The 17285-nt window shown below is 32.7% G+C and overlaps 1 protein-coding gene across 1 annotated transcript in view; it reads right to left on the minus strand.

Annotated features, from left to right (window-relative positions):
- The window catches only part of WRN (WRN RecQ like helicase), a 110932-nt gene that overhangs the window by 42668 nt on the left and 50979 nt on the right, over positions 1-17285 (minus strand). The window contains 5 exon segments of the mRNA XM_039846431.1: positions 2017-2198; positions 6100-6274; positions 7456-7643; positions 12363-12469; positions 15886-15968. Coding sequence (XP_039702365.1) covers positions 2017-2198; positions 6100-6274; positions 7456-7643; positions 12363-12469; positions 15886-15968 — 735 coding nt within the window.

Below are 17285 nucleotides of genomic sequence, written 5' to 3' on the forward strand. Positions count from 1 at the left end.
CAAAGATGACACAGATGCATCCTCAATCCTTGCTGAATTCTTTATCTTGATTAACCCTAGTTTTATTTCCCTTAGGATGGATGCAAAGAACAATCTGTCTATGCTAAAGACTCAAGTATGAGTTTTTTGGCACCACTATTCATTACTAATCATTGAGACTTCCTGTCAAATCTTAATGAGAAAATCATTTAAAATATCTTTTGAGACCCAGAAAAATAGGAAACTGCCTCTATGGTTAAACCTGCAAAGAAAGCCACAATATAAAACTCAGGATGTTAAGTCTTTAGCACCTTTAGTTTAATGTACAAATAAAATAAGAACTGGTAGGAATCAACTTATGTTTGACACAATACCAAACTTACCAGCAGCATTCAGAACTGTGTTCTACCCCAATTGTTTTAAATTAGTTTATAAAAAAATTTTACCTAGACACTAGTGTCAAAAGGAAAATAACAGTTGTTCTGTTAAGGAGATGATTTTATTGACTCTATGTTAAGAAATAAAAGCTACTGACTACTCTTAAAAGGAAGAGCTTAAAATTTATAGCAAACATTTTGACTAAATTAATCTCTGTTCTTCTTTCGGATCTCAACTTACCCTATCACTTCCTGAAGGAGGACTTACCTGACCTTTGCGACTTGATAAACACATACCCCGTTATATACTCACTACTCAATGCCACTTTCCTTCATAGCATTTAACGCAGTTGTAATTTTACGTATATTTCCATGATCTCTTTTTTAAAAACTTCTGATTATTAAAATTTTCAAACAGAAAAAGAGAATAGTAAAATGAACCCTAGTTGTATGATTCTATGTTTAAGATCTGCCATTTCTGTTATACAGTAAGCACTATGAAAACAAGTACCGCATCTTTTATTTATCACTGTAACCCCAGCACTGGAGCATAATGCTTGGATTATAGAGGGCACTAAAAAAAAAGCTTTGTTAAATGATGAACAAATTAAAATCCATAGTTGTATGATTCTATGTTTAAGATCTGCCATTCCTGTTATACAGTAAGCACTATGAAAACAAGTACCGCATCTTTTATTTATCACTGTAACCCCAGCAATGGAGCATAATGCTTGGATTATAGAGGGCACTAAAAAAAAAAGCTTTGTTAAATGATGAACAAATTAAAACTGTATTGGATAGGCACTCTCATCATTTTAATAAAATGGACTAATATGTCCACATTCAAGGGCTCAATTTATTCAGCTACGTGGAGGTCCATTTTGAAAATATTTCATCTTGGCAAGCCCATCAGTTATTATATATGTTTTTTTCCCTGAGTTTCCCCCCGCCCCCCATAGATGAGAGAACCAGTTGCTAAACACTATCTCTAAAATTTTTGCAAGGTGATGTTTTCCTTTCCAATATAAATCTCACAGAACTTAAGTGCCAACAAAATGCCTGATTAGTATTTAAGTAAAATGGTTTTGCTGTATTTAAACACTGAACACAAAATATTTTCTTCAGGACAGTCAACCAGTACAGTGCAACATGATTATTCACACACTGTCAAGGACTGGCATGCTCTCATAGAACTAACAAAGAAAACAAATGGTAAAGACAGCCAAATAAGGACTGGCACAAGTCATTTGGAATAAGCAGCATTAGAGGATGGAAGAAAAAAACCAATAACAAAATTAATGGTATCTGAAGTAACTGTGGCTGAAGATATATCAAAGATTGAGAGGACCTGAGGAGAAGAAAAACAGCTCATGGATACACAATATTAGGAAAGTATTATATAGGATCTATGTTACATTCTTAGTATAGTCCTGATTTAGTTAATACTTCAAACTGAATAACAATTATGGCTGAAATAGGTCGTCTCCTCTGATTGGCAGCACTTACCCACAAACGTTCTTAGATGTCCTCTGTTTTGTTTTGGTTTTAAATGCAGTTATACACATTACTTGAAATTCTGGATGCTGCCTCAAATACTTTCAAAGCTTATACGGAAAAAAAGAAAGAAATCTGCAAGAGTAAAAGCAATAAATGTTTTTACCTATTTAAGTTAATGTCTGCTGGAGCCCAGAGTACGTGACAAGAACTTTGAAGTCCATCGCGGCCAGCTCTACCAATTTCCTGGTAATATGATTCCATTTCCTTAGGAGCACCATAATGAATGACTTTGCGAATGTCGGCTTTATTAATGCCCATTCCAAAAGCTATGGTAGCTACGACACACTGAGAATAAATAACAACGCAGTTTGACGAAACATTTAGCAGAACTAAAATCTTACATTTTTTCCTTTTAATAAGAATAATTAAGTTAATTAACTAAAATCCCTGGCATGAAACTGAATTTAATATAATTTCGACAAATCATTTATAGATTAAAAGATTACCTAATTTATAGATTAAGGATCAGTGATCATAAAATAGGACTTATGTTCCCTCTCTACAAAAAGTAGCAAATAAAATGGTTTCTCTACTTATAAGTACAAGAAACAAACGAGGTTCAAAATATTTATTATATTAAATGAGACTTTTGAGTTATTATGATGTTTCAAGAGTCCTTCCCTGATTGCACAGTACCTTAATATTTTCTAGCATTGTTCTACGATTGAAGGCAGTGTCTCATTAAAGATGATAAAATGAAATATGAATTTATCTCTGCATCTTTAAACAAATAAAACTGGTAAAATAGCTAATATATATCAATATACTGGAATGTGATTTACATAATTGGAGAAATTTTAGGGAAGAATTAGTAACAAGAACACAAAAAACTAAAAAGTACTAACAATAAGAATACAAGATGTATAAGAAAAGTAACTGTAATATACTACATGGCTTAGTGATAAAAAGCATTCACAGAGAAATATGTATATATAATATTTGAATATATATATTGATCTAACTGAAATTATAATATTAATATTGGGAGGAAAGGGAGTTAGAAGTCCATGAGTAGGATGAGAAGGGCAGGAAGGGATGTGAAAAAGAGCTAAACTTTCATGTTTCATAGTGGGGAGTCAATAGATAATGCCTAAAATTAATAAACAAGTAAAAAACTAAGTAGTAGCAGTAAGGAAATTATTGTAAGATATAGTAGTAAACACCAAAAGAATAAACTAAAAGAATTGGAATGGGAAATATAAGTAGGGAAGGAATAAGGGGCTATGCTTTTCAGAGTAAGCACTGCAAAACTATTTGGTTCTTTAAACTTCGTGCATGTGTAACTTTAAAATTAAAGTGCCATTTAAAAATAATAAGATGGACCAAGAGTATCAAAAAAAGAAAAAAAAAGAAAATGCTGAACAAATAAAAGGAAGTATAATAAAGGTGAGAAAATATAAGTATAGGAATGAAAATATATTAAAAAGGTTTGAGTGACTATGACTAATCAATTTTGCTATATTTAAAAGTGAATAAGCAACATAATTCAATTATCTTTTAAAGTTATTTCTTATTCAATCTTTCCAGCTTTATTGAGATATAACTGACATATAACACTGTGTAAGTTTAAGAGGTATAATGTGATGATTTGATATACATCCATATTGTGAAATGATTACCACAATAAGGTTACTTAACACATCTATCACCTCACATAGTTACCATTTGTGTGTGAGTGTGTGTGGTGAGAACTTTTAAGATTTAATTTTTATAATATGATATTGTTCTTAGATGAGATCAACCTATTCTATTCTCTCAGGTGTAAATACAGATATTTTACCAAATAATTCAAAACCTAATCCCAGAAAGGAAAGAAATTCAAGCCATCTTGAAAAGGCAAATAAAATACAAAAAAAAAAAAAACCATAAAACTAAAAGTCTGGATTAAAAGAATAAATGGTCACAGACTAAAAATACAAATCTACATCTGAAGGTGGTTAGATTTGGTTATGAACAATCAGAAAGAAAAAAAAAGTTTTTCTAAATTATCAAATAGAAAATACTAAGATTGTAAGCATCACTCAATCCAAGACATTAAGAGCTAGGGAGGTAAGCTAGGAAGATCGGCTCTACTTTTAGGCTCACACTAAAGTATAAATCCACTGTAAAAATATAAGAGAATAAGTATCTAGAATTCTGCATACATAGGCATTCAGTAGGCACTCAATAAATACTCAATGGTAATACCAAAAGCACCAGACCATTCTATATAGATAAGGAAATGTATTTTCTTCATCTTGAGGTGTCTGAGAATTCTCAATTCAAATATGAAACTTTTGAATTATTTATAATGGCAAAGGAGGAGTACACTGGGCAGTTGTCAGACACAACAGAACTTCTGATGTCAATCTAGCGTGACATGATCATTATTATTAATTTTCATAATGTGGATAAAAATTTGTGACATCCTGCCATAGAAAAGGGAAAATATAGCAGCACATACATACGTATACCCTTCTAGATATTAGGTATGATTAGTGATTGCTGTGATGTTTTTAAAGCCATATTCCAAAGCATTGTTTCGATGAAGCTGTGTATTGGGAGGAAACCCAGACGCATCCAACAAAGTCTCCCAACAAACATCATATAGGTAAAGTCTGTACTCTCTCATGTCTTTAGGAGATGTTTCTACCTAAATGAAAAATTAGTACTATATCATGACAGAAGAAATCATTGTTCAGTTAATGGCTCAAACATCAATTGTTAATATTCAGTAAGCAGCAGCTAATCAACTTTATCTGATATTTTCAAGCTCCTGAGATAATAGAATGAAAATATAATGTGGGTAAAATCACTGTTCTAGGCAGTTGTGATACCTATTCCTATCTTTGGAAAGAAGAGGAAGGAAGACAATGGATATTTTCAGGCAGGTATGCATTACATCACAACAACGCACAGTGAATTTTACAGACAGCACATACGAACCAGATCTTAGGTAAGTTGTTAGAACAATGTGGGTTTGGGGTAGTTAACAACTACATATAATAGGGACGGCTGGATAGAGAGGAAATGAATGACCTATTGCACAGAAAAATGCAAAGCAGAAGTTTATCTCTTAACTTGCTAGTCCACAGGCACATGGTGACAGAGTGTGGATATGATGTTGACAGGATGAAGTTGTTGATTTAAACCTATTAAGGTGGCTTGAATTTAAATCTTCCCAAATATTCTGTATTAAACTCATCGAACCAGAATTCCAATCATTACAGATTGGAATTATTTCTTGATTGCAATCGCTACAGGAATGTCAGCTGTAGCATTTCACAATGCCTTCATCAGTTTTTCTCCTTCAGTTTTCATCTTCAGTTTTTCTCCTTCAAATCAAATCTACTTAGTGCTGCCCGCCTAATGTTTCTATAATACTATTATCTTGCTCAAAAACACAGAATAGTCTGTTGTGATGATTTTCAAACTCTATTCTAAGGAGCTCTGAGGGGACTGCCTTAGAGACAGGGAGGCTCTTGGACCCCTTTCTCCCTCACATCAACTTCAACAAGGATTATCCCACTTTAATCTTTCACCTAATAGATAAAATTTCATTTAAATAAAAACTTCTAAGGCTAAAGTAGTCTGGAAAACCACACTGATCCCAGCCTGTCTCTTTGCAAGTTTTGAAGCTCTCTATAACCTGGCCAACCAACCCATTCAACTTTCTCATAAGTCTCTAACAGTTCCTCCCTGCATTTATAGCTTTACTTTGAGCAATTCCTACTCCACATACCCTTTACAACCATCCCAAACTACTAACAATTTCCTAAACCCACTATACACTCTCTTACCACAGTGCTTTGCAGATGTTAGTCCTTATTCCTGGAATTCTATAATCAGTTCCTTTTCCCTCTTCACCTACTGGCCTTGCACACATGACAAACTTCTATTCACTTTTCATACTCTACTCAAATCACTTCTTCCTGAACGGACCTTCCCCATCACACAACCTACCTTAACAGCTAGTGTTCCCTCCCCTGTGCACCAAAGCACTATATACAGGCTACTACTTATACTAGTCTGCAATTGTTTGCTCAAGTGTCTATCTCCTCACATTATACATTGATTCCCTTTATCGGAGGGACTGTTTTATGCTCAATACAAAGAAGCTATTAAAAAAAGATTTGGTAAATAAATATTAGAGAAATATCTGTTTCCACTGTGGGGCATTGAGAGTAATGATGATCAATCTTCACACCTGAATTTCATCTCTCATGAACCTATGATGAACAGCTTTCCTTGAGTTAATAGTCATGCCTGCGTGGTATGTTCCACAGGTTAACTTCAGTTTCCTAAGTTCATCTGTAACTCGTTCTGTCATTTTTCTGGAAGGACAATAAATGATGGTCGGACCTTCAAATTCCCAGGCAGAACTAAAGGAAAAGAGGAACATAAGAACAAATAGGATGTCATATTGTCACAAAACAAACAAACAAACAAAAAAAGTAAACACTTTCAAAATGGAGAGAGTTATTATGAGAAAGTACCACAGAGACTGGGAACAATATGGACTGAAAAGGATCACGGATTAGGGAGGTAGATCATGATCTGATTGAGGAGACTCCGGCCTAAATTAAACAGCCTTCTTCAAGAGAACAATCTTCCTTTAGGATGGGAGGGAAGTACAGTACAATGAGTCTTGAATTCAGAGAGATCACTAAAACAGCCAGACCACTCAGAATGTATGCATTACATTCTTGTTTTATTCTGAATATAGGACAATCAAGCCAATAGCAAATCCTACATTTAAATTCATCCTAAAGGCACTCAAGAATTATTATTGGGTTTCCTTAAGCTAGGATCGATCTTTTTTTTAAATACCTTTCCAAAAAGGAAAACACTAATGATATTCTTTAAACTCTATTTGACTAGATTTATTTTGTGTTCGTATTGGTAGAACAAAGATTATTTCCATTTATTCTGACCTAAAACCGCATTTCATAACATGTGGTCAGCTTTTCACTGAGCAGACAGATCAGGGAATAAGGCTATCAGAAGCTTCTCAGGATACATTTAAAATGTCTTCAGACAAATAGGGAGAAGTACTAATGACAGTTTTTTCATCATTAAAATGAAAATAACATGTAGCTTACAGAGCATTTATAAGAATTAAACTAGATCACTTATGTAAAGTACCTAGGATAGTCCTCGGCACATGATGTGGGCTCAAAAGTGTTTATTATTAAAATGAATTTTTAAAATTACCTAATACTCAAATTGGTCATATAATTAGTAAACTAGATAGAATTCAGATAAAAGTCTCTTGTGTTTTTATTGTTTACCTATCAATTACTAAGAGTGTATGTTCTGTTCAAGCAACAGTATGGAATATAAAAATACTAGAAGAATTAGTTTCTGACGTCAAAAATAGACTTTTTCTGCAATCACTGTCTTGATTATATAATACCATACTTGATTTAAACCAAAGCTAAATGGAATTTGAAATATGTTAAAATATGCATTCAAAGGAAATAGTAAAAAAAATTTAAAAAATAATAATTTTTTGAAAAAGAAGGAAACAGTTACCAAAATTTATCAACTATGAAATCCTCACCTTGTCTTTCGGACAAGAAATTGCTTCAGATTCTGAAGGATGTTTCCTGTTTTTCGTCCAACTTCTAAATACAAGTTTGGTCGATCGAAACCAGTACAAGTAATCTGAGGATCCTTCAGGTTTAAGCACCGTACAATGTCTTCCCGGACTGAAGAACTTGCAGTAGCAGTGAGCGCTACTATTGGAACCTGCATGAAGCAGTTGATTTTTAAAAAAGGAGAGAGCTCATTAATTTCTAACAATTCTACCACCCTCTTACAGAAGACTGGAAGACAGGAGAAACAGTATTGAAAATGCAACTTTAACCTAGAACCCCTCCCAAAACTGTGCAGCTGGCTGCAGAGACATCTTGGAATACATTAAATAAATCAGAGCTCACAGCACAGAACCTTCCAAACACTCAACTACACTCTGAATAGTTATTCTGCCAGGCCTAACTCACCTGGTTTCCCCCCCACGCCCCCCCTACACACTTGCTTGGTAAGAACTGCACACCTCAAACTCTCCCCTCCATGCACCTTGTGCCTCACCTCCCTGCCTCAAAAAACAAACAAATAAAAAAAAACATAAATTTTTAAAAATTAAGAAAAAAATGCAACTTTAAAATCATTCTTTTTAAAAAAGAAAAAACTTCCTACTTATGTGTTTCTCAGCCTCTGAATACATTTACTTTTTTAAAACCAGAAATCATTTAAATAACATACTAAATCCATTAGATTTCTAAATGTAATCTACTTTGTCTTATTAGATTAAAGCTACTTATTAGTTATCTACCTCTTCATTTATTATTTTTAACATTATAATACTGCTGATATAAACAGGGGTATTCTTATGTCTTATTTTTATTAACCTGTAATTCACAAATTATAAACTCTTTCATTCACTGAAAATCTAATTATACAAAGCAGGAGTCTTTTTTTGTCTCCTATATTAAATATACTGGTTTCAGATCCAGAAGCAAAGCTCTCATTGACCTGGATAACCTCTCTCCAGTTTTACTAAGTTAATCATGGCATATATAAATTTAAAAAAAATGCATAAAATGAAACATTTATTATTAACTGATTCCTTGAGCAACCAAGTCATGTTCTATTTTCAGTCTAGCAAAGATATTTTGACTGGATTAGCAGCCAAAGCAGGAGACACAGCATGTATTAGGAAAAACATGAATATGTAACCTTTCAGAACTTCTAAAGTAAGATAACAACATACCTCCCATAAAACTAGATTTAACATTGTGTCCCCGTTATCATAGGGAGTTATAATCAATTATGCTATTATTTCATAATCAGAAAAAATGGACTAAGTCTTAAAATTATTCCTAAATCATTAGCTGTTGTATATTCAAGAATAGAACTTTCTTAAAATATTCTTTTTGGCCTACTATAAATACAATAATTAATCTTCTGATAAAACAGCTCCTCGAATACATTGCATTTACCCGAAAAATCGGTTTAAGCAATTTTCTTATATGTAAGTGAAAGTTTATGTGCAATTTGTAAAACGCCATTATAGAATTTGAAAAACAATTTATTAAAAAATAAAAACTACTTTTACAATCAATATCGCTTCATTGAATTAAAAATTATCTCAAAGATCATGTAAAAAGTATCAATTAAGTTTGGGAGTAGTTTTTGTAAACAGAAAAAAATTGTATCAAAACCAATCTGAGAAGGTAATTTGCATTTTTGAATTCTCTATCCTTAAATTTTGTGATATTATTTAAAATAGTAACCCCAAATTAACTTGATTGATTTTTGGCTTACAATCAGATGATTCTCTGAATTTAGAGAGTGTCTGCCTAACAACTTATAGATGAATAGGCAAATTTATAAAGAAGTTAGTATCTCTAATCAAGCATATACATATACATACACATTTAACGAAAATATTTATATCAAATATAAGGCTGAGAATAAGAAAAGTTTAAGTATTAGTTCTTAGGAAATACACAATTTCACCCTCACAACAACGAAGAATTTTCGTTAAATGTAAGTGCTTTACTCGTACAATTTATAAACGCACTAATAAAATACTTGTTGTTTAACTGTATATACAGATAAATAAAGAAGTTTTCAGGATCAAAAATATAAGGAAAGAGGATTTGGTTTGTTTCTAAGCAATATAATGTATGAGTGGATATGCAATGCATTTATGAAAATAAGGAAATAAGCACGAAAAATGACAGCTATTAAAGAAATTAATAGACAAGTCAGGCAAAACAGCAGCGCAGTAGTGAAAAAAAAATCTGGCTTAGAGTTAGTTGCCTAAGTTCAAATCCTGCCTTTGCCACTAACCAGATGTGAGGTTTGGGGCTGTTTATTTCACTCTATAAACAGCCACAATTTCATAGAGTTATTTTAATGACCCAATGAGATAAAACATATTATGTGCTGAACATAATGCATGGTACATCATAAGCACTCAAAAAGTTTCAGCTATTACTGATACTGTTATTGCAACGATTGAAAAGAATTCTATATAAGAACTCCAGTGACATAGGCACTACTCCCAGATTTTCCACTGACTTTGGCAAAGGCTAACTTCTCCTGGCCTCAATTGTTTCATCAAAATTTGAGATGGAGAGAGACACATAATGTTAGACTCTAACAAAAATTCCTGTTGTGCCACTAGAAACTGCTTATTCGAATGAAACTGCTAACAATGAAAAATCATTATAAACTCACTCTTTTGTCTCCAACATTCTAGAAAGTCATAGTTAAAAATGCTACTTCCACAACTAGAATGTGGAATTAAGTAATGGACTATGTTTAGACTTAAAGAAACAACAGTTATTTATTTCCATTTCAGAAATGAATACAATCTTTTCTCTTAGAAGCTTGTGGTGTTTTATGATGTTTGAAATTTATAAAACGGCATTAAGCTTAAAAATAACACATAGGCTGCTTACAGAAAGCAAATCTTCCTAGTTTCTAAAAGTTTACTTTAAACCATTCGAAATTGATGGAAAGCAGGCCTCAAGGTATACTGATGAGAAAGGTGACCACACATGGTGGTTTGCTGGGACACTCCCAGTGTATGCTGTTATCACAGCATCATTACTAACAGCTTGCACCTCTCAACTGTCAAAGGAGAACTGGTTTGGATGATAAATTATACTGTCACCTAGGTATATCAAGTTCTTAACTTACGAAACTCTTATTCTTTAAGCTGGCAAATCTTAGTTTCTTTGGTAATAAGTGGCAAGTTTTGTTAAAACAAACAACAAAATATAAATTAATCTTGTTACTATAAATTTAGGAATGAGTCACATACTTCAAAATGTAACACCTACAGATTCAGAGAATTATAACTATTTCATCCGCTTCTAAATTTGGACCATGTCGCTACTTCTAACTTTGTACTCCAAAATATCATGCTTCATTCATTCAGTCACTCATTACAAATAGTTACTGTCTACTATGCACTGATCTTTGTGAAAGGACTGGAGCAACAGTAATGGAAAGAGTCATCATCTCTGATGGATATCACAGTTCTTATTTGAATTTTATAGAATTTTAAGAATGGGTTAGAGCTTTTGCCTGGCTGCTCTTGAAACTCACTTTGTCTGATTCCCTCCAGACCGTAATCTTTGTGCCAAATGGTTTAGTGATTTCTCTGCTATTTTTGAACTTACTGAAATAATGTGGTGTGAAGTACTGCAGGTTTACACCAGTTTTCCCAGTGCAACCGCTATTGGAAACGGGGAGGGTGGGGCAGGGAAAGGACTGAGAACAGTGAGGAAAATGAGAGTACTACAATCACCAGGTGGCATTTCTTACAACTTAGCTAATAAAGAGGATTCATGAAACACTAGGAGAAAAAGGTTTTCTCAGTCATTCCTGATGAATACCCTGTGCTATATTGAATCATCCCAAGAAATGAAAATGACCCAATGGAGTGTACAATCAGATAGAATAAAAGACTTAATTCAACACTGAAAAGTGTTTAAGAACTGCATAGACTATTTAAAATTCCTCTAACACAATCCTTCTAGAATCAGAGGCCTAGGAAAAGATTACAGAAAGCGATCTTCCTAGTTTCCAAAAGCTCATTTTAAACCATTCTAAATTAATGGATAGCAGTCCTCAGGGTATACTGATCTGAGTGACTTTCACCATATAAATATCTTCTTTCTCTATTACATGTACTGTTAACATTATTAATCTCTCTATATTATTGGTATTGTTCCATATACCATTTATTAATTGGTATTACAGTTTCTATTTTTTATAGATATGAATCTAAAATCCTTTATTAGACTATGAACTACTTTAGGGCAGAAACTATGCTTTATACTTCTTTTAAATCATTTGCTTTAGAGACTAACAGTGTCCTACCGTGTGGCTATTGCCCAACTCTACTACTTACTAGAAGTAACTACAGTTACCTCTCTGATTCTCAGCTTTCTCATCAGAATAGAGCAAATGAATAAACTCTATTATTCATGGAGAACCCACTATGTGCCAGATACTGTCCTAGATTTTATAAACCAATATATCAAAAACTCCTCCCACAAAGAATATTCTAGTAGGGAGCCACAGACAGTAGACAAAATACAGTAAGTTAACAGAGATATGTGCTATTTAAAAATAGCAAAAGAACAAAGAGAAATGTTGAATATTGGAAAAGAGGTTACTTTGAAATTTTTCATATAGTGGCCCACGTGTCCTAAATGAAAAAGTACTATTTTAGCAAAGACCTGAGAGAAGTAAGGGATCAGACCATGTGAATTACCTAGGTGAAAAGTATTCAGCAACAAGGAAGAGTGAGAACAAAGCCCTAACATAAGTGTATGTGTGGCATGTTTGAAGAATATCAAGGAGAACAGGGTGGCTGGAATCAAGCAAATGAGGAGATGAGTAATAAAAGACAAGGGCAAAGACATTATACCTGGCAAAGCTTACCAATGGGAATGCTGCCTTTAGGGAACCCAAAGCCCTGAATGAATTTCTAAAATCATGTCCCCACTCAGAAATACAGTGAGCCTCATCCACAGCAATCAGGGCGATACCTATAAAAAAGAAAAATAAATAGGGAAAATAAATTAAATTTCAAAGAGAAGGAATACATTTAAAACAATATCATGCTTTTCACTTAGGATATATAAATATTACAGAAAAAAGAAAATAATCGAATCAAAGTATTTGGGTCATATGAAAATATAAGCATAAATAACATCAGGTAACACCAAAAATAATTATTCAGAAGAGGAGAAATACATAGATTAAAGGTATATGAATAAAAGAAGGAAACATTTATATATTATCCAAACATATTTATTAGATTTCAGCTTTCATCATTATTCCTTAGAGAAATGAATTACTATTGTCCTCAAAGCTATCATTCGCGAATCATCTGTAATGATAATATCCTAAAACAAAAAAAAAGTTGTTCTATTTTTCTTTGATAATACTTTTAATTTTACATCATGGACTAGCTATCAAGGGATAGAATCAGCACATTTCTAGTGAGATTACGTTCATGACTATCTACGATGGTCACATATCGTATTACAGAGAGATCTTATGAAATGTCAGTACTGAAACACAGGATGACATACACATTTTCTAATGAGCAATGGTGAGGGAAGAACTAAATCTCATTATGTACAAAGTAGGTAAGAAGGAATATAATTTGTTTTGTTCTTTCCCTAGCAACCTTTCCCACACCACACACCCACACTGAAACGGAATCAACAGTGTATAGTCATGCACTTCAGAAAAGGGCTTTATTGTGTAATCATCCATTAAAACATCTTCAGATAGTTCAAAGTAATGACAGTAGTCCTTTTACCCTCAATTATCAAATTAATACTTAAGACAAAAATAATTTTTTCCTTCGTTAGGGATGATCATTCCTTGGTACTTATATGAGTATTAATGTCCTGCCACTAAGGAGGGGTGATTAAAAACATGTACTCTGGAGTCAGACTACCTGGATGCAGAACCTGGCTCTGCCACTTACCGTTTGTATTATCTTAAGTTATTCAAGCTTCCAAGTTGCAGTTACCCAAAAGTAAAAGGTAGGTAATAACAGTATCTAACATTTATTAGTTACTATGAAAATTAAATTAGATCACTCACATAAAATGCTAAACAGGGCCTGGCACAAAGAGATCTCAATAAAAACATTACTATTATTATTATGCAGTTAGTAAATGCCCACTATGATCCAAACACTTTTCTCGGAATAAAAAGATTAATAAAACTCAATCCATGACCTCGGTGAGCTCATAATTCTAAAAGGAACGAACATGCAAATAAACAATTATAATTCATTGAAATTACCAACTATAACAGAGTTCGAGAAGAAAGAAAGCAAAAAAAAAACCTACTAAATATGATCAAAGTGGGTTGATTAGCATCAAAATTCTTTGGTTACTACTGAGTGGTTGCAGAGAATTCAATGTTACCACTACACTTATTTTGGCTTTAGAAACAAAATGACCAAGATTTTAAATTAAATAAATTAAAACAAAGATGGTGGCTCCTGCTTTATTTAAAAACCTTCCTTAAAATCACAGGTTTGACTAACTACCTTTTAACAGAAGTGAATTTTGTCCCTCGCAATCAGTTTAGGTAAGCTCTTGCCAACTTTCACTTTAAATGTGCAAGTCTCAATGTCTGACCAGGTCTTATACATATTTCATGTTGGCATACTTGTGACTTAAGCCTTATTTCCAAAGTTAAAAGACAATTACAGCTGGGTTTGGTTTTAAGGAGTCTCCATATAAATTATGTTTGTTGCTTCTGCTATAAATCCATACTACTTAAATAAAGTAGCATTTATCATAAAAATCATGAATCTGATTAGCTAAACGTCAGACTACTGTACAAATAAAATTCTAAGTATGTTAACTTTTGAAAGCATTTTACAATTTCCTGCAAACAAAAGCCAAAGAAAACTATTTCAAAAGAATTTATCCCCTTTTGTTTAACGTTGAAAGTCAACCAAAAAGAGCATTTTCATCCATCATATGCAGAGTATTCTGCTGTAATGATTGCAGTGTTTATAATTTAATCCGCTACAAAAAATAAACAGAATTAGAACTACTTGTCAAAGGATATACATACAAACTTAAGCTAATTATTAACTCCATCCTAAGTACGGACTTAAGCTAATTTATTAACTCTATCACAGAAACAGAAAATACTAAAATGGAACAAAAGATAACCAGACCACTATGGACACAGATCATAGCTTTTGCAATAAAACCATGAAATTTATGTATCCAGGGTAGTGAGGCTTAATCTAAAGTAAAATATTCATAAGAAATTCATACACCCTAATAGAAGACACATCAAATTTGTTTTCCATTAAAGGCAAAAATGTAATATGCCAATAAGAGAGTTTAATGGCTGATGCACACTTTGACAATATACTTAATCAAATGTTAATTTCTTTCCTCATTCTTTTCTTGGTATTTAATACATACTAAAATGATACAAATTTTTTTTCATTATATTGTTAGAAAAACCGTTAAATACTTTCCTAGAGTTATATGCAAATAACCATTAAATGAGATGTTGCAATGTTGAAAAGCTTACCTATGTGGAATTACTTTAATGAGTATGTAATTATATAACGAGATCATATAATATTAGAAAACTAAGATTGGCTGGTTAATTGAATGACTCAGATATGTGCATTTCCAATAGAAGCCTTGACTGCAACTCTTAGATAGCTGAGCCTAACCATCAAAAAGGAAAAAAAAGAGAAAATTTTTTAAATCCAAAAAAAAACTCAACTTTTGACTAATCCTATATTTATATTTTCTAGAAAATAAGCTCTGACTCATGATCTAATTTTTTTACTTAATCATACTCACTGGTGGCAAATAATTAAAGGTGCTGTGGTTTCCAGTCCTGACTACACATCAAAATCATCTGTGAAAAACGACAGATGCCAGGGCCCCATCTCAGGCATTAAATCCGATTCTCAAGGTTGAAGGATCCTATAATTTTCTAAAGTTTGAAAGGTGAGTCTACTAAACAATAAGGGTGGATAACCACTACACTGATTTAATTTAGATTCAAAATATGAAGAAAAGAAAATTACAATTTCGCAGAATCAATGATTCAACATAAATTCAACATTACATTTAAATGCCTACTATGTGCCAGGCACTGCACTAGGGAAATATAAGTAAATAAGAATGGTACTTTTCCCCAAAAAAGTTTATAGTCTAGCAGATCAAAACAGATGTACGAACAGGTAATTATAATACAGGAGACTAATTTCTATGGCATAAGGAATTACAGGGTACCATGTGATAAGACAGGAGAAACACCAAGTTGGAGAGTGAGAGATTTCCTGGAGGAGATAATGTTTGAAATAAACTTTAAGAGAAAAGAAATCCAGTATTCGTCCATAGGTTTAACTTTTAATAATTCAATTCAATAATAATACTTACATTGTACCACTTACCAATATTAGCTTCAAGTTCCTGGAGCAGGTTAAAGTTACCTAAACAGAATTCTGGAGTTAAGTATACAATCTGGTATTTGCCTCTGTAAAAACAAACAAAAAAAGAAACAGGACAGGAATTATACAATGAAGAAAACAATCACTCAATGAATTATAACTTAAAATCATAATACCTGGTAAATTTTCAAATAATACATTACACTACTTACTAAAAACTAAATGAATGCTATGTGTGTATATATCCACATATATTGTTCTTCGATTTCACTTCAATGCATCAAAATAAAAACTGGGAATGGCTATCAGAAAGTACTCAGCATTAAGGTGACATTAGAAGCCTGGTTCTGATTTCTAACAGTCTAGCCCCAAAACTATAGTCCACGAGTTAAACGATCAAGCCTATAGTAAACCTTTTATGTTTTAGCACTTCATCTATATACCACCTTCCTTCTTGAAGAACTACAACCCATTATCCTACCACTGCCCCCTCCTTATGATTAAACTCATGGCACCCCTCTTTCTCCTATGCATTCTACTCTCTTGCCTATTTCCTCAGTGCCAGGGTTAGACATTGTATCAAAGTAAGTCAATTAGTCTCTATCCTAGAATTTTGGAGTCTGATCAAGAAACAACCAGTCAGTCTCTGCAAGTGGCAAGACATGTAACATGTAAAAACAAAAAAGAGAGGCAAAGCAATCTTTGTGACAAAACGTAGAGAATGCTCATCTGCTCAGAGAAAAGAATGAGGAAGACACTGAGAGGCTAAAGAAAAAAAAGAAACTACTCTCAAAAAATCTGGCAGTTTCTTAAAAAGTTAACATAGAAGTACCATATGGTCCCGCAACTCCTCTCCTAGGCATATACAAAAAAACAATGAAAACATATGTTCATTGAAAAACTTATACATAAATGTTCAAAGCACATTCTTAACAGCCAAAAAGTAGAAACAACCTAAATATCCATCATTGATGAATGGATAAACAAAATATTGTATGTACATACAAAGAAATATTATTTATCCATGAAAAGAAATGAAGTACTGATAACTTTGTGTTGTGAATGTACTAAAAGCCACTGAACTGTACATTTTATAAATAGTTAAAATGAATATTAAATTATGTAAATTTACCCCAATTAGAAAAAAAAAGTTAAGCATTTATCTACCACATGATCCAGTCATTCTACTCCTTGGTTTCTACCAATGAAATGAAAGCATGTGTCCATACAAAGGCTGTATACAAACGTTCATAGCAGCTTTATTTGTAATAGCCCAAAACTGGAAATAGTCCAAATTTCTATCAACAGGTGAATAGATAAACAATTGTGGCATATCTATATGATGTAATCTATTCAGCAATAAAAAGGAATGAACTATTGATATGCGTAACAACATGGATGAA

Source organism: Pteropus medius, unplaced genomic scaffold, assembly GCF_902729225.1.
Source record: "Pteropus medius unplaced genomic scaffold, Ma_sr-lr_union100, whole genome shotgun sequence".
In the NCBI taxonomy this organism is placed as follows: Eukaryota; Metazoa; Chordata; class Mammalia; order Chiroptera; family Pteropodidae; genus Pteropus; species Pteropus medius.